This window comes from Cydia amplana, chromosome Z (genome assembly GCF_948474715.1).
Source record: "Cydia amplana chromosome Z, ilCydAmpl1.1, whole genome shotgun sequence".
NCBI lineage: Eukaryota > Metazoa > Arthropoda > Insecta > Lepidoptera > Tortricidae > Cydia > Cydia amplana.
In genome coordinates, this window is record NC_086096.1 from 21,924,775 (window position 1) to 21,946,821 (window position 22,047).

General features: G+C 36.1%; 2 protein-coding genes across 2 annotated transcripts; one reads left to right on the plus strand and one right to left on the minus strand.

The window, feature by feature from the left end:
* Positions 1-6,604: 6,604 nt before the first annotated feature.
* LOC134660785 (nondiscriminating glutamyl-tRNA synthetase EARS2, mitochondrial) lies at positions 6,605-11,636 on the minus strand. The gene is made up of 6 exons (XM_063516574.1): positions 11,279-11,636; positions 10,207-10,402; positions 9,202-9,416; positions 8,350-8,465; positions 7,514-7,623; positions 6,605-7,146 (listed from the first exon to the last, which is right to left on the minus strand). Exons 1-6 carry the CDS (start codon positions 11,620-11,622, stop codon positions 6,607-6,609), a joined length of 1,521 nt encoding a protein of 506 aa, XP_063372644.1. The 5' UTR covers positions 11,623-11,636; the 3' UTR covers positions 6,605-6,606.
* Positions 11,637-16,363: 4,727 nt separating this feature from the next.
* On the plus strand, positions 16,364-21,479 carry LOC134661769 (DCN1-like protein 1). Its single transcript, XM_063517953.1, has 3 exons — positions 16,364-16,462; positions 16,617-17,216; positions 21,248-21,479. The coding sequence occupies exons 1-3, from the start codon at positions 16,460-16,462 to the stop codon at positions 21,440-21,442; spliced, it is 798 nt and encodes a 265-aa protein (XP_063374023.1). The 5' UTR covers positions 16,364-16,459; the 3' UTR covers positions 21,443-21,479.
* The last annotated feature ends 568 nt before the right edge of the window (positions 21,480-22,047 follow it).

Below are 22,047 nucleotides of genomic sequence, written 5' to 3' on the forward strand. Positions count from 1 at the left end.
CTTGTTGCGAATTTCCTTTTTTTTCGCACTTGTATCGTAATGTACTATCTAACTACAATCAACATCCCCGTTTCAATTAAAAATGGTAATGGTTATTTGCTGACTGTACCTGTACTGTGAGGTGCATTGCTTAAATCGTCGTAAACATACATATTATATGTATTATAAATGTAGTCGAAGTATGCTTTCATTTATTGTTTCTTATTTACGAACTAGCGACCCGCCCCGGGCTTCGCACGGGAAATCCTTTTTACAAATTATACACCTAAACCTTCCTCAAGAATCACTCAATTGATAGGTGAAAACCGCATCAAAATGTTCGCGACAATCTCAAAAACTACGGAACGGATTTTCATGCGGTTTTCACCTATGAACAGTATCATTTGTTACCCCGTGCGAAGCCGGGGCGTGTCGCTAGTTTCATATATACCGCAAGCAATGCATCGACATCCTTTAGGTTTAAATTGGCAATGGTTGTGCCTACTGTTTATTGTATTCGGTACATACTCGTATTAGTTTCTTCCCGCGACTTCGTCTGCGACCTGGAATGATGATTGATAAAAACTATCCTATGTCCATCCCCGACCCTCGACTATCTCCATACCAAATTTCATCTAAATCGGTTCAGCGGTTTAAGCGTGAAGAGGTAACAGACATATAGACAGCTTTCGCGTTTTATAGAAATTAGTAGGGATATTAGCATAGTCAGACCAAGCTACTTAATTAATACTTACCTACTGCATTCAACTTTGCTAATGACAGTGGCGAAAAGTGCCGTCATAAACTAAATTTATGAAAATATGTTTATATACCTACCTACCTACTGCTCCAAAGAAAATAGGGACCACTAAATGAACGTTACGTGAAAATTTAATTCACATTTTTCTATCTGGCCAATCAGTCCTGTTACATTTAAGGACCATAATACTGTATGAAGACATTGCTGTAGGACTGATGGGCGAGATAGAAAATTGAGAATAACATTTCACATTTTCCCCATAGTAAATGTATGCAAAAAGTTTTTATTAATTTGTGGCTTTTTAGTACATTACCGTAAGTTGACCCCTAGGAAACTATTGATACTGGATAGGAATGGAATCGATTGGCATACAAAAACAGCATGTGAAAAATAAAAGTTTTCATTTTCATACAAATTGTATGGGAATAATTTTCCTCGATTTGTGGCTTTTCTAGCCGGAAATTTTTTTTTGGCTCCATACAAGCTTTTGATCCTTAATAAGAATGGGATCGATTGGCATCAAAAAAAAAGTTTGTCAAAAATTACCTTTTTCTCGCACCCTGTATGTTTTTTCCAAAATCTGTAATCTGTTTGCAAAACGCTTACGTAAATTTTGAGTCAAGATAAATGTTTCGTACAGAAAAGAGCTTAATATCGTAAGCATTAAGTGTCAAATTTGCAAAGATAAGTACCAACACTGTTAAAAAATTTAGTCCGATGGCCACTGACTTAATATAAAAGAAATAGACACACAAAGCAGAACAAAAACGTCAAGAAATGTGGATCCCAATGACGTTTCGCACCATTTGCATTGATGATAAAAACGCTTACGTAAATTTTGAGTCAAGATAAATGTTTCGTACAGAAAAGAGCTTAATGTCGTAAGCATTAAGTGTCAAATTTGCAAACATAAGTACCAACACTGTTAAAAAATTTAGTCCGATGGCACTACGTAACGTATGTACGTCAAACAACGTCAAACGAGAATAATGAACGAATGGAGTCACTTTGGTACACTTTAATATGTATTACTGTACAGGAAAACCAATTGAAGTAATAAATACGATATTATGCTTTACAGTACCTATTGTATAAGAAGTTCCGAAAAGTTCAACATATTCACTTGCACTCACACGATCTCACACACAGTCATATACCTAGACACACACACGCACACACACACACACACACACACACACACACACACACACACACACACACACACACACACACACACACACACACACACACACACACAAAGTTAGAATAAATTGTACTATTAGCTTAAGTTTTCTTTCTGTATGCTAGTTAAATATTTCTTAAATCTACAACTTGTTGCTACGGAGGAGCGGGGCTTCCTGATACAGGTATAATATACTTAATAGGGAGTCCCAACCTGTTACCTTGTTATGTAACATTTATTAATGTAAATAAAATATTTTCATTTTTCATTTTCATTTTCAAATAAAACAAATTTAATTTAATCGGGAGCTCAAATAAAATTAATTCGTGGTTCAAATTCAAACAAATCAAATTTTTAATTCGTAAGTATACGTCTTTAAATAATAATTTCCTTGAAATAAATTCTACTTATTAAATAACTGTGTCTTTAAGATCTACATTTACTCATAGCGCGGGTGCACGGGGACATTTAGATACTGATTGGATTTTTTTTATAAAGTCTACCTATACTTTATAAAAAAAATCCTGTGGTTGTCACTGTGTTCCGACAGGTTTAGCATTTACAGTTAGTCGATATAAGCCCTTATTGGTGGTGTATATGTCGGAAACAGGGAAATGGGCCGAACACACAAGTGCCGTTTTGCCTTGTTTAAAACTGCATCACCCCTATCTCTTGCTATAATTAAATAGCAGTCCACTTTGCACGTCGCATAGGTTTTCTTGGAAATCTTGAATTTAAACATAATATTATTTCTTATGTATTCCATATAAAAATATAAAAAAATATTGACCTCACATCGACTCATTAGATTTTTGTTCCTTAACATCCCTTCTTTGGTACTAACAAATTAATTTATTCAAAACCATAAAATTACCACCAGATTACATAAATTATGTAATGCTATCCAAAGAACTAACCGAAAGAAATACATTCCATCCTTTTTCCTTGTTTTATCATTGTTATTTTTACATATTTTAACGGCACATTTCGTAATTGTTGACAACTTCACATTTGAGCGTTTCAAACAAGACTAAACGAAAAAGTAATGCATGATCTGTTTTGACATCACTTTTGTGGGGCCATTTTTGGCGGCTGATTGGGTATCCAGTTCTTTATACTATATCAATGCCGATGGCACTAAACGTAACGTGTTTACGTCAAACAATGTCAAACGAGAATAATGAACGAATGGAGTCACTTTGGTACACTTTAATAGGTATTACTGTACAGAAAAACCAATTGAAGTAATAATTAAAACAAATTTAATTTAATCGAGAGCTCAAATAAAATTAATTCGTGGTTCAAATTCAAACAAATTAATTTTTTAATTCGTAAGTATACGTTATTAAATACTAATTTCCTTGAAATAAATTCTACTTATTAAATAACTGTGTATTTAAGATTTACTCATAGCACGGGTGCACGGGGACATTTAGGTACTGTGGTTGTCACTGTGTTAAGACAGGTTTAGCATTTACAGTTAGTCGATATAAGCCCTTATTGGTGGTGTATATGTCGGAAACAGGGAAATGGGCCGAACACACAAGTGCCGTTTTGCCTTGTTTAAAACTGCATCACCCCTATCTCTTGCTATAATTAAATAGCAGTCCACTTTGCACGTCGCATAGGTTTTCTTGGAAATCTTGAATTTAAACATAATATTATTCCTTATGAATTCCATATAAAAATATAAAAAAATATTGACCTCACATTGACTCATTAGATTTTTGTTCCTTGACATCCCTTGTTTGGTACTAACAAATTAATTTATTCAAAACCATATAATTACCACCAGATTACATAAATTATGTAATGCTATGCTATCCAAAGAACTAACCGAAAGAAATACATTCCATCCTTTTTCCTTGTTTTATCATTGTTATTTTTACATATTTTAACGGCACATTTCTTAATTGTTGACAACTTCACATTTGAGCGTTTCAAACAAGACTAAACGAAAAAGTGATGCATGATCTGTTTTGACATTACTTTTGTGGGGCCATTTTTGGCGGCTGATTGGGTATCCAGTTATTTATACTATATCAATGCCCAGATGCTAAAATGACAGTTTGTTTGCCCCTATTTAATCAATCGATCTGTCATTTTAGTACAAAAGTGGTACAAACTTAGCCGGATCCGAGACATTATATATGTAGTACATATTTTTCTAAGAACAAAAATATGACTGCCGATTCTATTGCATAACATCGTTACATACTCGTATTGTAGCTACGAGTACCTACACATGACAATTGGTATAAATAGGTACCTACATAGAAAGTAAGGGCTTTGTCCCCTCGATCACGTTACTGCGTCTGATGTTGATTTGTATAAAGGGACCTACTTAAGATCGTATCGAATGGAAAGTGTAACGGCATCTGCTCCCGTTTAGAACATCCTTTCAATGGCCGTGTAGTGAGTTATGTCTGAGTTATGAGACTTATGAGTAAGTATGAGTCAACTCAATATTTGTAGAAAGTAGGTACGGTTAGAGAATTTAATTTCTGTCGGTACATTTTCGTATGTACCTTGTCACAGTGACAATATTATATATGAGATCGCTAGCGGCTTACAATATCGATTAGGTACCCTAATAAATACCCTAGTTGTCTTGTCTACTCTCAATCCGAAACGGTTCTTAGGGCCGCTTGCACCATCACACTATCCCGGGGTTAAACAGTTAACGCAGTGTCAAAATGTACTGGTAACCATGGTAACTCCAAGTTTAACCGGTAAATCCCCGGGTTAGTGAAATAGTGCAAGTGGGCCTTATTAGCATCGTACTTATGAATATAGCCATAACATAGCAGAATAGCGGCTTTGATATATTTACTTATTTCAGTTCTGTAATTCTAATGTTACAACGAAAGTATTTTTTCCTAAATACTAAATATTTGTGTTTGAACTCGGAAATATTAGTTTTTTTAATTATTGTCACTTTCATAATTAAGTACTTAAAATGTGAACTTAATATGTAATTATGTATTCACAGTAGGTATTCAAGGAGAAGGAAACTGCTCACTAGCTAACATCAGTCCCAACGATTTGCAGCAATGTTATAATACATAATACCTACCTAATATGCATTTTATATGTAAAGAAAGTCTAATTTGTACTTATTGACTACAATCATTCTATGACTATGATGTGTTCGTACGTAGAACAATTCGCTATTGTTATTATGGTTAAAATTATAGATCTCAAGTAAGCAAAGATTTATGTTGTCGTATTTTACCTACACATTTAATGCCTATGTTTATAACTACATATGTGAAGCGAAGCAAGACCTTTTACATACTTATTATTAGGTATTTGGAATTTCAATTAAATATACTGTTACTTACTAGCTTTGTTTCATTATACCTACGGTAAATTAGGAATGATTTTATAGATTTTTACTTTGTACAAAGTGTAACTAAAATAGTGGGGATCCGTCTGGCCGACTTGGACGACCTGCCCCATAGAATTTTATAGAATATAAAAAAGTTTTTCTTCTACTTCTTCTTAATTAGAACACTATACCGAATATGCCATTAAATGGTCCTCACTATTTTTGTTACAACCTGTATAAAATAGTATAGGTGACGTCAAGTGGGGAAATATACGACAGAGTTCGTACCCGTGTACGAAATTTCCTAGAATAAATGTAATTATTATATGTATGAATACTATTACAAACTCAATTTAAAGCCTTCGTTACCATTTAAAGCTTTAAAAAAAAATTAAAAATATTATTTCAATATAATAGTTTTCTATTTATTACAATTCCAACTGGCCAAAAAGGGTGCTAAAGGGACCAGAACCGGGGCATCTGCCCTGTATTTATTGTAGTATTCTATACTTATATTATATGTACTATTTTTTGATTTCACCCCTTTATCTCCTGTTATCCCATATAATGCACGTTCGACGACGACGATGAACGAGTGTGTAAAAAAGCGGCCAAGTGCGAGTCGGACTCGCCCATGAAGGGTTCCGTATTTAGGCGATTTAAGACGTATAAAAAAAAACTACTTACTAGATCTCGTTCAAACCAATTTTCGGTGGAAGTTTACATGGTAATGTACATCATATATTTTTTTTAGTTTTATCATTCTCTTATTTTAGAAGTTACAGGGGGGGGGACACACATTTTACCACTTTGGAAGTGTGTCTCGCGCAAACTATTCAGTTTAGAAAAAAATGATATTAGAAACCTCAATATCATTTTTGAAGACCTATCCATAGATACCCCACACGTATGGGTTTGATGAAAAAAAAATTTTTGAGTTTCAGTTCGAAGTATGGGGAACCCCAAAAATTTATTGTTTTTTTTCTATTTTTGTGTGAAAATCTTAATGCGGTTCACAGAATACATCTACTTACCAAGTTTCAACAGTATAGTTCTTATAGTTTCGGAGAAAAGTGGCTGTGACATACGGACGGACAGACAGACGGACAGACGGACAGACAGACAGACAGACATGACGAATCTATAAGGGTTCCGTTTTTTGCCATTTGGCTACGGAACCCTAAAAATCGCTATTAGGTCGACGAAGACCGTGCAGTTAGAATGATCGGAATCACGATAACTTTACTAGACAACACCCTTTTGCGCGAAAAACCCGATACTTTTGACCGAATGATAAATTTGCGGTGAAATACTCCAAGCAAAACGAGACAAATTCAAGTAATACACCTGGTATCATTTAATAAATGTTTTTATTCTTAACAAGGATTGCTGTTTACCAAGCAGCTGCATCATTTCAGCCACGCCGGGACCCTCGGTGAGACCGCTGAGAACTGATCTGAGCATTTTCATAAGAATTGGAAACTTTACATTATTTTCGGTACAGAAGTTCCTCAGATTTTGTTTTATATGTATATTATCATAATTTGATAACGATTCTAAAACGGGTATTAACTTTTCAAGTACGTCCTTATTAATTTCAGCTTGGTCAGTATTTGATGGAAGAATCCATAAGAATCCATATTTGTCCGTCACCAGCTCTTGGAGCGTGGTGATCCTGGAGGTCGCCCACTCGAGAACTCCTCGGACATGTTCGGGGCTCACGTTCAACTTCTCGTTGGGATACGAACATTCCACTAGTTGTTGTAGCGTAGCAACGAGGGCTCGGCATTCGTGCTCGTCGCGCAAACGGCGTCTAATTTCAAGTTTGTTGCATTCATCAAGCAAATCTGCATTGAGACGGCTCGGATGTGATGATATTTTACGTAACTGAAACTAAATTTTGTACAGTCAGCATCAAAATGATATAACAAATTAGGAACTAAAATACTTCGGAGTTACCCGAATACATCACATAAATACCTACAACACTCTAATATTTTAGTTGTATTTTGTAACTATGTATTTAGCACTTGACGTCTAAAAGCGCCCTCGTTTTTTTATGATATAGGAGGCAAACGAACAGACGAACCGCCTGTGACTTGTTTCCTGATTTAAACGTATTAAAACATTTGTGTTAAGACTAAAAATATGCTGATTTATCTTTCATGATTTATCTTTGTTACCAATCGCCCTAAATGAAGCCAACAGATGAGCGCAACGCTATTTTATTTAAAAATATGAAGAAACATGAAATATTTACTTCTTCAGCTAGGTCGTCCATTGATTTCAGTCTGATCCCAGCGCCGGGCACGTGGTCAAACCCGCCGCCGGATAGCGTGATGTAGTTCACCAGCGCCAGCGGATACACTCCTGCAAACGAATTCACTTTAAACTCATTTGAAAAAAAAACCGACCATGGGCGTGTTGGGCCACACAACGCCATAAGGAGGATCCGAACCATCGTGGGGCACGAGAAAAGCTAATAGAACTTAAAGGGGCCCACAGATTAACAGTCCGTCGGACGATATCGGCCTGTCAGTTGTTCGGAACTTGTACAGTACCCGGCGATCAATATTGCATATCGGACTTTCCGCAGCGTTGTTTTTTTCTCTCTCGTCGTGTCCAATATTTCTCTGTCTAAAGACCGATGTGCAATATTTATCGCCGGGTACTGTGCAATAACCGCCGAACCAACTTTCACGATGAGCTGGAGAGCAAAGTCTAGGGACGTCCTAGCGTTGCCCTACTCTACATGCACGAATTATTGACGTCACAGCATGCAGGCAAGCAGCTTGGCACGGCGTTGCAGGTGATACGTCAGCACAGCACGATACGGCACAGCACGGCTTAGGTATTAGTACAATAAACACTATATCGGCCCTCCGAGATGACGTTTCGCTCGCAATAGTGTCGTGCCATTCATACATTTATATAGGTAATTAAAATAGGTATAGAGGTTACTCAATCGAATTTGATGGGTCAACGATAGGTATTATATGTAGTGCACAAAAATACCTGAACTGAAAGACATTTGATACATCAGATAGAAATTAATGTAAAATTTCACCTAACGAGTTTTGTGTCAGTATAACAAACCTTTCCGTCTATAATCCTCCACCTTAACATCACTTTGCCTTTTGCTCAGCTTGGTACCGTCAGCATTCACTATGAGAGGCAAGTGACCAAACTTGGGAGGTTCCCATCCAAATGCCCTGCAAAATAGGTTTTTGCTACAGTTTGTTATATCGATGCACAATCAAACAATTTGATTCCTATATGATTCCAGGTACATGACATACATTATCCATCACTCAATAAGCATTTTCATAGAAGATAAACAAATAATTGGTTTATTATGACGATATAATAGTTGGTTCTATAGTGGCCTAGGAATTAAATTGGTTATACATACACCCCTACCCAACATACTGTCCATATAATGTACGGACGTTACGCAATAAGAATTTCGTACATTGACCCACCATTTCCTATCTCTATTGCTTGTTATTAATTTGTGCTTGCTTAGCGTCCTTATTTTCCCCTGAACACTGATCTTGATGCGAAACGTCAGATACGTAAATCCCGGCCAAAACCCTCCTATAATTATACGTACAATAATTCTGGTCAACTTTACTGCCCCACCTGCGATAGAGTTTTTAAAAGTAAGTTCGGCTTTGCCAGCCATATCAGAGCTCACGCTCGTAATTAGCTAGGGTCGCCGTTGCCGATTACGGCATGGATAACTATATATATATATATATATATATATATATATATATATAATCATTATTACACTCACTTTGTCAAACAACAGCCTGGACCTGGGTAATGAGTAGTACCTAGGTAACTATAATCATACAAGCCTTAGCAAGAATATATATACATAGTTATTATATTATATGGCAGACTTGGAACACGTCTATTAATTTAACCTTAGGTAAAACTTACTTGTAAATTAAAATATGTTTGGTTGTGGAAATCTGCCACTCGAGTCCTCTCAGCACATGAGATATTGCCATCAGATGGTCATCGACGACGTTAGCAAAGTGATAAGTCGGGAACCCATCAGATTTCATTAACACCGGGTCTCCTTCGTTGATGGACACATCATACGCAATGCCACCAAAGATCAAATCTTGAAAAAACTGGCACTCGGATGACAGCTGCAGAGTGCAGTGCATGTTTACAGATTAGGTATCTATTAGAACGAATAACGATCCAGTTATTTTCTTAATGAGAATTAAATTAGCTTCCGGATATTATATACTAAGCGCCCCGCCCCGCCTTCGCACGGGTTACAAAAAACCGTAACAAATTATACACCTACACCTTCCTCAAGAATCACTCTATTGATATGTGAAAAGTTGAAAACCGCATGAAAAGTCGTTATCGCGAACATACATACACACAAACAGACAGACGCGGCGAGGGACTTTGTTTAGTGATACTATCCAACCAACACCTACGTTTAAATATCTACTCAATTTAGACAAAGTAATAATTATAATTAACAAGGAATTTATAAAAATAACAAGTTTTTGAATAGTGACCAGATCCATGAGGGTAGGAAGTATGAAACTTTGAAGATTTTTAGTATAATAATTATGAGTTTGGGCCGAAATAACAAAACACGTGTCCATTACTTTCTCCAACATATAATCAAACCAGTAATTAACTAGCAATTTGCTTGAACAATTTTTTTTACAGAAGTTAGAAGGTTTGGTCAATTTTGAGTACTATGGAGGATAATTTCTTCCAATAGGTTGAGTTTCCAACTAAAAAAAGGCAATTAAAAAAATACCTATCTGTTATTTTAGTTAGACATATAAAAATAAATCAAATCGGAGCCTGAGTTGGGTAGGTTTCCTTGTTAGACTATATATTTATCAAATATTTATACAATCAATGATTTTTTTTGGCTCTAGTAAGCAAGCATTTATTAGCTAGACAAACCTTGAATCTGATACAGTTTGGAGTACCTGCATTCAATTTTTCCATGACTTCTCCAAATGATAGATTACGACATCTGTTATCATACTTTGGTATACTATGTGTTCTCATTGCATCTCTACGCAGCAAATTTAATCTACGTTCTGTACAGAAACATCTATATGCTGTACCATTGTCAAGGAGTTTACTGATGTATTTCCTGTAACAATCACATTAACAATAATAACAGACGAAATTTTGAATTTAAACTATGTACCTACCTGTATAAGGCATAGTTTTATTATCTCTTCTCTTAACAATAAAGTCACGTCAAAATCATTTTGACTGGCACGCTTAGCAACTTCTGCTGCTGACTGTACTCACACCTCACACTTGTAAGTACCTTAAACTTATCAAAACACTTATAATATTCATGACTCTAATCACATTAATCACTTGTCAGTTGTCATTGACAACTGACACAAGTTACCATGCCATGAGCTGTTCAATTAAAATATTTGAATTTGAAATTGAGAAAAGGTAGTCAAATATATGACAAAAATGCTTCTTGTGATGTATGCCATGCCAGCAATGCTGGGGTTCAAACAACCACTACTACTATACATCATATATATATATATTATTTAAAATAAAAAAAAAACCTCTATATGGCCAAGTTCATAAACATACTTATTTACAAGCCAACATTCCAAAAATATCACAACTTTATTGTCAGTGTCTTAGATTGAAAAATCTAGGCTCGTAATTATGAACTGTACAAGAAACCTTAAGGTATTTTGAGAAAAATGGTGTATACTATTTATAACTTTCTTTTGATAGGTTCAGTGGAAAAACAAAGCTCAAAGGTAACTAGCATCTGCCCACAACTTCATCTGCATGGAATAATGATGATGATTGATAAAAACTATTCTATGTCCTTCCCCAAGTCTCAGACTATCTCCATACCAAATCATATTAAGCAAGGATTTTTTAAAGTGCTTGTATATTTGCTATTCAGGAAATAGATTGGACTCTTTTGATTGTTTTTCACCTATACTCTTTATTTAACTGAATAAAATATATTAAACATACTTACTGGTATATATCAAGTCTTTCGCTTTGAATATAGGGGCCATATTGACCACCAATGCCAGGGCCCTCATCACATTGAATACCAGCCCATTGTAAATCTTGTACTAGAGCATCAATAGAGCCTTCTACTTTCCGTGTCTGATCAGTGTCCTCAATTCGAAGAATAAGTGAACCTTTTTGCGATTTAGCAAATAATTTGTTATATAATGCAGTGCGTAAACCACCCAAATGAAGGTAGCCGGTAGGACTTGGTGCAAATCTGACTCTCGAGGTTTTGGATGTCAGATAACGGTGAGGTAATATAAAACACGGGATGGGTGTTAACAGCTTCATAGTTGTAGAAAGCATGCGTAGCTGTAGCTTCTTTTACACAATTCTGTTTAATGTAGAGAATTCCTAGCTTTCTTTGCTGTTCAAAATGCTTTTTTTTTTCAGCAGTTACATGAATACCCTACCTTAACCGGCAGCAACATAAATTAATATTTTAGTACAAATAATTGACAATTTGACATTCGAAAGTCACTCACGTGAATGTTAGTTTATCAAACAAATGTTATTCTTCAAGCGATTTAAATTCTCCGTTTTAATGGATAATTTAATGGATATTATTTAGTCCCAAATTCTCGTCAAATTCTCAACTAAATAAGCTTATGAATGACAGATTTGACAGCTGACATGACATGAAGTTGAAAATTTGACACTGTTTTTTTTTTCATAGACCTAAAGCCCCCTCCACACTCATGCGCGAATCGCGGCGCTAAGCCTTGAACGCGAGTGTGGAGTCAAGGTCATAGTTCTGTGAAATCGACTCCACACTCGCGTTCGCGCCTTCGCACCGCGATTCGCGCACTATTGAGGAGGGGGCTTAAAGGCTGTATAGAATAGTATAGATGTAACAGATATGTGACAATGATTTGGATTTGATTATGATAGAGTCTGAGGGGTTACCGCGAAAACAGAAATTCGCAAATTGCGGGGATCTTTCTCTTTTGCTCCAATGCAGGAGTAATTAGAGTGACAGAGAAAAATGCCCGCAATTTGTGAATTTCGGTTTTTGCGGTAGCCCAGCCCCTCTGTGCGGAAAGAGAAGAGTCGGTGGTACAACTCTTCTCTTTCTGAACAGACTCTACTCACTAGGATCAAGATTTTATCATATTTCCAAAGAGTAAAGTAAGTATTACATAAAGTCCGTCAACCAAATCTTGTCAGTAGTAAAAGGCGGCAAATTTGAAAAATCGCGGGTTAGCAACACTGTGTTCGAATAATTCCAAAATGCGTGTCATCTGTGTTTTATCTGTGGAATGTGGATCGTGAACGACAGCCCGTCACCTTATTTGTTTTCATTTGGTTTTCATTCTGAATCGTTTCTGTTTCAAGAGATATTTCTGCTGTCACCATTAAATACCAATACATTAAATAAGAATAAGCAAAGCTAAGGGGCCTACAATGTACAATCATGCTCGTTGATGGTAAACATTACTAAAAATTGAGGTTATGACAAGTACATACTGGAAGAACTCTTTCGAACTTTTAAGATTATGTTCAGTTTTTTTGTTTTAGGGTTAAAAGGCATAAATAAAATTAAAACGTATGCCTAAATCTATCCAACAAGACCATAAATTGTGTCCTGGAAACCGTCCATAGGCCCACATGTCTAATATTTTCAGCAATCAGTTGTGACTATTTACAAAGGTAAACCTTTTAAACAGTATTAAGAGCCTTGATTATATCGCCGTTCTTTCGCAATATCTACCTAATCCATACATGTTTGTTGCAGGATTAAATCTTGCCCAATATAAGGCGTTCGTAGTAGAAAGTATCTCTTCAGACAATACTTACCTATGGCGGTTTATATACGTGTACAACGCAACCAAGTCGAAAAGTGCCCCTTATCTTATTTACCTTTAAATTAAATAAACACCCAAATATCAGTTGTTTTATTTTTAATATGTATATTGTACAATATATACCAATCAAAAAAATTACACAGGTATGTCATATTCATTCAGAACAGTACACTAATTTACATTAACAAGTGGCATATTATATTGTAAATAACAAATATATGCACTATCTAATTATCTGCATTTTGATATGATTTTATTTTAGTAAACTTAGAAGACATAGGGAACAAAGAGAATATAAGCACTACGATAGAGAGTTGTTTTTGATATCTTTAAATTTGTTCATCATTTTGATTAACATTGTTTTAACATCGCTTTTAAATTGTCCGTCCATGTTTCAATTTTTTTCAATAAACCGCGAGTGACAATTTGAATTGACGTAAGCAGGGCGCGCTCAGCGGAAAAAAAATCTTATGGTTCGATGTACATTGCTGCTTTTCTTAGCGCAATACTGCTCTTTGAGTGTTGCCCTACTTTAGTTTGCTTTACATTGCTACTGACAAGATTTGGTTGACGGACTATATATAGCTGGGGGATCCCTTTGTTTCCCACATATTTATTGCTTCGAATTTCAATACTCAGAAATTGATATCCATATGATTTATGGACATAATCATCAATAGTCATAATTTTTGTTAAGTACAATGTTTCATAGTTCTAATATTAATGATCTATAATATTCAAACACTATAATCACAAAAGTTATAAAACTGATGAGTATAACATTCAAAGATCTATCAATAATTATTCAGAAATATTTTAAGGCATATATTTCATCGTACTAATGGTCGTTAATCATATCTTTTTAATGTCATCCCTTTGTTTCCCATAAACTTACTGTTTCGAATTTCGATTGTCAGAAAATGATATCCTTATGATTTATGGACATAAACATCAATAGTCATAATTTTTGTCGAGTATAATGTTTAATATTTATAATATTAAAGAGCTATAATATTAAACACTATAATCACAAAGATTATAAAATTGATGAGTATAACATTCAAAGGTGTATCAATAATTATTCAGAAATACTTTCAGGCATATATTTTAACGGACTAATTGGTCGTTAATCATTATCGTTTTAATGACTAAAGTGAATTACGTCTAAGAAACCAAATCAATAACATCCTTCATATTATGTCATTATTACTCAGAAAAATTTAAAGGTATTTGAAAGTTCATTTCATTATGACTTTCGATAATATGTCTTATTAAAGTTATGATGAAAAACGTTATGAAACGATATACGACTCCCGATTTTATCTAATGTAAATTAAGTCTAAAGCGATCAGTATAGAAACGAATTAGAACAAAAGAAACTTATTTCCCTAGCTAGGTTCATTAGTTACCTTGTGTCCCTCAGAGCGAAAATAGGATTCGTTGGCGAGACGAAATGACTTAATAAGCTACATGAAAAATAAGAAATGGCGGGAAATCAGTAAGCCAAACAAAAATAAAACCTGTTTCCTCAGGTAGGTTCGTTAGTTACCTTGTGTCCCTCAGAGCGGAAATAGGAGCCCCGCGCAGCGGGGCTCCGTCGACTCGTTGGCGGGACGAAGTGGCTTAATAAGCTACGTGAAAAATAAGAAATGGCGGGAAATCAGTAAGCCAAACAAAAAAAACCTGTTTCCTCAGGTAGGTTCGTTAGTTACCTTTTGTCCCTCAGGGCGGAAATAGGAGCCCCGCGTAGCGGGGCTCCGTCGACTCGTTGGCGGGACGAAATGGCTTAATAAGCTACATGAAAAATAAGAAATGGCGGGAAATCAGTAAGCCAAACAAAAAAAACCTGTTTGCTCAGATAGGTTCGTTAGTTACCTTGTGTCACTCAGAGCGGAAATAGAAGCCCCGCGTAGCGGGGCTCCGTCGACTCTTTGGCGGGACGAAATGGCTTAATAAGCTACATGAAAAATAAGAATTGGCGGGGATATCAGTAAGCCAAACAAAGAAAACCTGTTTCCTCAGGTAGGTTCGTTAGTTACCTTGTGTCCCTCAGAGCGGAAATAGGAGCCCCGCGCAGCGGGGCTCCGTCGACTCGTTGGCGGGACGAAGTGGCTTAATAAGCTACATGAAAAATAAGAAATGGCGGGAAATCAGTAAGCCAAACAAAAAAAAAACCTGTTTCCTCAGGTAGGCTCGTTAGTTACCTTGTGAGGGACACAGCGGAAATAGGAACCCGCGTAGCGGGGCTCCGTCGACTCTTTGGCGGGACGAAATGGCTTAATAAGCTACATGAAAAATAAGAATTGGCGGGGAAATCAGTAAGCCAAACAAAGAAAACCTGTTTCCTCAGGTAGGTTCGTTAGTTACCTTGTGTCCCTCAGAGCGGAAATAGGAGCCCCGCGCAGCGGGGCTCCGTCGACTCGTTGGCGGGACGAAGTGGCTTAATAAGCTACGTGAAAAAAGTTTATTTGCCTTCAACATTATGTAATGGTATGGTAACATCTGGACTTTGAATATAATGAGTACCTAACAAATTTTATGGCTAACAATAAACATGACCTACAAAAATCGGAAATGCAATTTGTAATGTTTAATTTTATAACTAATGATAATATGACTAATAATAATTATGATGGAAAACGTTATGGACTAAAAAAAAACGGAACATAATATTTATGGAAAGCAACAGAGACCTCCTACTTATCATTATAACCTGCGATAAAAGACCTTACAACAATTATTATAATGAAGTTTATTGCCTTCAACATTATGTAATGGTATACCATCTGGACTTTGAATATTATGAGTAACAAATTTTATGACTAACAATAATTATGACCTGCAAAAATCGGAACTCCAATTTTTATTGTTAAATTTTATGACTATTGACAATATGACTAATAAAAATTATGATGGAAAACGTTATGGACTGATAAAATCGGAACAAAAAATTTATGTGAACCAATAGAGACCCTATAGCTGGTCAACCAAATCTTGTCAGTAAACAGGAACCAAAAAAACTATACCCATCCTTTACTTTTGGGTGCTAGTACTAGTGTAAGACAAAGATAGTATGAATCTCTGTGTCTATGTTTGAAATGGAACAGTCCTTTGACACACTATAATAGGTAACCGTGACCTTGGTGCGGTGCGGTAGTGTGTTATGGCTCTTACCACAATAATTTATACTGTACTTTTAATACATATTTGTATATACAATGATTTCACTACTTTGTCTGTGGTTAAAGGGTGAGAGCAAAAAAAATGCATATCACTATGGTACCGATGTCGAAATAACAGTGAAAGTCATTGTTAGAATTACCAAAAATCATACTAAAATGGTAAGCATCATCTCGTTATAGCTTTTTATAAAGGTATTCCATGTCAATATTTTAGTTAGGAGTAAACTTTGACCAATACTGACGTCGAAACAAGGCACCTGAGAGCAAAATTTAGACTAAAGGTTATGACATTACCTATTGCGTTTTCTTTCAGAATAAATTAAAATCATCACAGAGAGACAAAGTCAAGAAATTCGTCGCTTTTACTCAAACTAGCGAGAGCACTGCGATTTATTGCCTTACTCAGAATGATTGGAAACTGGACCTGGCTAGTGATAACTATTTTCAGAATCCAGATGCGTACTACAAGGATCCCATTAAGGCTGCAGTAGACAGAAAAAAGTTGGAACTCTTATTTAACAAGTACAAAGATCAACAAGAGAATGATAAGATCACTGTGGATGGAGTCATGAAATTTCTAGAAGATTTAAACCTTAGTCCTGAATCTATATTAGTACTTATCATTGCATGGAAATGTAAAGCTGCAGTGCAGTGTGAGTTCTCCAAAGACGAGTTCCTGACTGGACTGATGGAGCTGGGAGCAGACAGTATAGACAAATTAAAAACAAAACTAGCTACCCTTGAAACAGAAATTAAAGATCCTAATAAATTTAAAGATTTCTACCAATTCACTTTTAACTATGCCAAAAACCCAGGCCAAAAGGGATTGGAGTTAGATATGGCAATAGCATACTGGAATATAGTGCTTCGTGGAAGATTTAAATTCCTAGATGCTTGGTGCAAGTTTCTTACGGTATGTGTTTCTACACAAACATTTTTATTTCTGGTTGTATTACTGATATAAAAATTGATACTTTGTAAGGTAAATTGCCAATACTCATTTAGTCCTGCTACATGTTTTATGGTTGTTTATAATTTGGTGCTGCTGCTGCTGTTGATGTTACTAATTACTTTAAAACCAATACTCATCCAACAGTACAAACAATGAAAAGTAGTAGTTAAAAGATTTACAGTTCCTGAATTTTAATAGCATCCTAAATGTAAATGTTTTCTTTTTGAGATATAAATTGGAAATGGGCTTTATAAGCAATTATTACTATGACTTAACCACTTGACCGTCCGACGATAGCATAGTATCCGAAAAAATTATGCTCTTAACCGTCCGCGGCAACCTTACTATCCAAAGGGGTGGAAGAAAGATTTGATTTCAGAGCCATCTAACGGAATATTTCTTCGGCATTATTTACTAATTCTCTTGATGCAACAACGTAGCCTAACTAAATAGTTAGCTCTAAAAAAATATAGATGGCAGTGTACGCTAGGGTTTTGTAGAAAGTTGTGGATGCGCAGCGCGGGGCGTGCGACGCTAAAAAAACCCGGACGGTTGAGAGGAAAACAGTCTCGCGGGCCAGACGGTCAAGTGGATAAGGTGGCATGTTAGTCCTGGCATGACACTTTCAACGTAAATCTTTTTCATACTTATATCTGGTAATTTCATTTTTCATCCATAAAGATTGTCCCATTTCAGTAGCAAATATTGACAGTGTGATATACCTACTAGTTAAATTAAGTCCTTAATTTAAGTGGTTTTCACATGTCTGTTAATGTGACCCTTCTCTGATGGACAGAACCATATAAATATGTTTGCAATCAATGATTAAGTTAAATGTTTATGATTTTGAGGATCCACCCTATTTAACTCGATATATATAGAGATTTCACACACAGAATCATAAATTGAATAATACCTTATTTTAAGTAGCTAATTAATAAATACTTTTCCTAAGATAAGATAAAATTGTTCCTGCTGCATTGCGAATGCTAGCTATAATTTTTTAATGAAATTGGTATTCAATTTTCATTGCTTAGCAAGTGATTTATTAGATTATATACTGGTAACAAGCAGCGAAGTATGATTATAAAAAGTAAATTAATGAGCATATGCAGCACTCATATTCGTAATTTTTTTTGCATTTAAGTTATTCATGGTCATACTTTTATCCTCACTGGCGACCCGTACCAAAAATTGTTCATGTGCATTTTTTGGCTTCATACAGAAATCATGTGACACCTTATGAGGTGAAGGAAGTTGGTGAAAAAATAGGCTAAATAAGATGAAATTACTTCTGAATGAGCCCTTTGTAATAAGGTAACTTGCTTTCCCCCAGTGGTCTTCACCTGAGTTATCTAAAGGACAAGACATTGGCAAAAATCAAGCCCACATAGGGTCAAACTTAAATATTTATTAATAAAACATCTACAGTAATCTGCTCTACTATGAAAAACTACTCATATGTGTTTGTGCAACTATTATTTTAAAAACCAAACATGTTTGCCTGCTATGCAACTGCTATACTGCCTATTGTGTACTTAAAATATATAAATGTATACTGTATTCATTTTTACCCAACTTGTAACTATAGGCACAGCTTAATTTTAACAGATAATAAGGCTCCTTGTATGCATCCGTTGTTTTGCGTCTGTCTTGTTTTCTTGGGTGTAGGTGTAAGTCAGTACCACATAAAAAACTGGACGTAGTGATCTAACATGGTCACTGGACCGCTGAAAACGGATATAGAAAAGCGTTCTAAGTCTTTGGATTTGTTTATTAACCCAAGACCTATAATAGCTATTAAACTGAGCTAATAGACCTCAGTGCCTCTGTGAGCTATACACTCGTGAAAACAAAACGGAATACATGTTTGGTTTCTCCACTAAATAACTTTACTAATTTTCATGACATCCTGGAGAAAGTAGTATCAAATCATGATAGTAATATAATTTATTGAAAAACACCAAATTTTTATTTGTTTCAGTTTGCAAAAATACCTGCGTTTTAAGAATAGACAAAATAAGTTTGGAAAAATTACCTACAGTAAGTTTTATTTTACAAATTCATTTTCTTTAATTTTTTTGGAAAATAAGTAATTCTTACATATTTTTTTGGATTTTCATCGATTTCTTTAACTTCCTAAGATAATTTTGTCGTTCCTTAGCAAAGCCGCTTCGGGTCCTGGCGGTGCAGGATCTTGGTTCAGAACCTTCCTTTTTTGTCACGTGTTTGATGGAATAGAAGTCCAGCGTAAGGGCTGTCTAGTTCATTATGGCGATGTTAACTTCGGGAGGGAGGCCCGGATGATCCTTGTGATATGACAAGGGACATTGTTCGGCATAAGAAGGAACGCCTTGTCAAAAAACAAGCGTAAGTGCCGTAGGACGTCAGTAGGTATTGTACCTTGCCGCTGACAATGTGCAATCGTGGCTCCCGCCAGGCACGAGAAGAATCTCGGTCCCGCCAAATGCTTGCCCACATCATTAAAGAACCTCCATCATAGCCGTCTGTTTCTCTGATGCACCACTGCAAACAATGGTTTCAGAGACTCCACTGCACACGTCTCCTTCGGTCACAGTTACTTTGCACATGCAGTACTCGTCAAATAAAGGAACTGGGATCCGAAGGGAACCCGTCTGTTTTAACTCCTGAAAGGTGGCGTTTTCGGATAACTGATGTGCACCACTGGTGAGCTGTTCCTGGTCTTCGTGTTAAGGTCCTAGTTTCTCAAAATTCCCATACATTTTATAAACTGCTGACTGGTTAAAACGAGAATAGATCAACGTCGGGAGTCCGGAACGCAGCGTTTTTGGAGGAATACCACAGAATTATCTTAAGAAATTAATAAAATCGATGAAAAATTTATTACCATGTATAAAAAGTCCTGGTATAATTACTGATTTTCCAAAATGACATCTTTTGTTAAAGGAAATGTATTTTTAAAATAAAAATTCAACGTTTTTAGTCTATTCATGTAAAACTGAGATATTTCAGTTAGTTATATTATCAGCATTCAATTGATACTAATTCCTTCAGGATGGCATGTAAATTAGAAAAGTTATTGAGCAGAGAAGCCAAAAATGCAAAGTGCTTCCTTTTCTTTGCTCACGAGTGTAAACCTTGCGGAGCCATGGCCGCCATTTTGAATATTTCCAAAACTATTCAGATAACTTTTTAATATAACTATACAGTGCTCAGTTTCACGAGAATCAACTGAGATTCGTGAAATGCAACCTGTAAACCATTTGGGTTTTATAGTATGGCTAACTCGTTCGCGTCTTTCCTGTAGACATGGCAAAGTTTAGGGAATCTAAACAAAAGCTATTTTTTACTCTGGGCTCTTATATAGGTGGGATACATTTTTTCAGTACTTGGGACTCAGTATTGAATAAATGACTAAATGACTCATACAATTATATGTAGGTACCAAAGTCGTTAACTTTTATTATATTATTCACAGAAGTGACCATTTTCTGTGATGACTGTGTTTGACCCGTTTTTACACAAGCTGAATTGGAGACTTTCATTATCGCTTAGTCAATTATAAAAGAAAACAATGTGATCTCTGTTATTTATAGAGCGGTGGCATTTTAGGCTCCATAGTGATTACCTACAGATTATTTTATATTTTGAAATATATAAAAGATGAAATGTTGCATTCAAATTACACTGTTTTCATACATAAAATCTATAGAGCTAGAGGAGCAGTCGGTAGGCTAACAACATGTAACGCTAAATACGATATGATTATTTTTGCGTAATGTATATTAGGCAAATAGGCATTGTAAACACCTACCGGCGCCGGTTGTGTTGTCCTCATAGTCAGTCAGTCATCGAGCAGATTTTTTTTAATGAGTACTATGATTTCTATTTTTAGTAATTAGTAGAAATCATAGTGCAGCAATCGGAAACGTAATCTGGCAGGTTGTGTTTCCTCTTTGATTGTTTATGACCGCAATAACTAATGTTTACCAAAATATGCAATGTTTCAGGAACACCATAAAAGGTCAATTCCCAAGGACACGTGGAATCTACTTTTAGATTTTGCCACGCAAATCGACGACGGCATGAGCAACTACGATGCCGAGGGAGCGTGGCCCGTACTAATAGACGACTTCGTGGAGTGGTGCCAGAAGCAGGGGCTCACCGCCGAGGGGCTGAAGGCGCTGGAGCCGGCGTCCGGCTAGCTGGCGCCGCCCTGCCGCGCCGCGCCCGCGCCGCGCCCCCCGCCGCCGCGCCCGCGCCGCGCCCCCCGCCCGCGCGCGCCGCCAGCCGCCGTGGTCGCCCTGCTGCTGCTGCTGCTGCTCCGCCTGCTCCTCTACGTTCTGGACATTTGTCCCCTAGAGTGGGTCGCGGTTGTTATGGTATTCGATTTCTGTGGTTAATACGATGCAATTGTAAGTTATTCCAAAAAGATATTTTATATTACATTTATATATGATTGTCCCGGTTTAAAAAAAGAACGTTTAAGATGTTTACTACGTAATCTAGTAACTTAGATCTAAAACGGTAGAGAATCTGTTCTAAGAGTTAATAAACACTCTTTCGTGTACAGCTCTCTTGAAGTAGATACGAAGGTGCGCCTATTTGCCATTGGGTGTGCATAGATTCATGCATTATCATAACTATCGTAAGGATTGTCAATTTTGATTTTGTTTTTTATGATTAATACTGGTTGTATTAAAACTGAAAACTTATTGACTTTGTTACTATATGTATAGTACTTTTTTCGAAATAGGGTTGGTAACTAATTCATAATCGTTGAAGACAGTTGTGATATATAGGTATTGAT

Coding starts and splice junctions, on each gene's coding strand:
- LOC134661769 (XM_063517953.1), top strand. Junction 17,217..21,247: donor CTTGGTGCAAGTTTCTTACG/GTATGTGTTTCT, acceptor GCAATGTTTCAG/GAACACCATAAAAGGTCAAT.
- LOC134660785 (XM_063516574.1), bottom strand. CDS start 11,622: ATGCTTTCTACAACTATGAAGCTGTTAACACCCATCCCGTGTTTTATA. Junction 9,417..10,206: donor CAAACTGTATCAGATTCAAG/GTTTGTCTAGCT, acceptor TGCACTCTGCAG/CTGTCATCCGAGTGCCAGTT. Junction 7,624..8,349: donor GGAGGATTATAGACGGAAAG/GTTTGTTATACT, acceptor ATTCGTTTGCAG/GAGTGTATCCGCTGGCGCTG.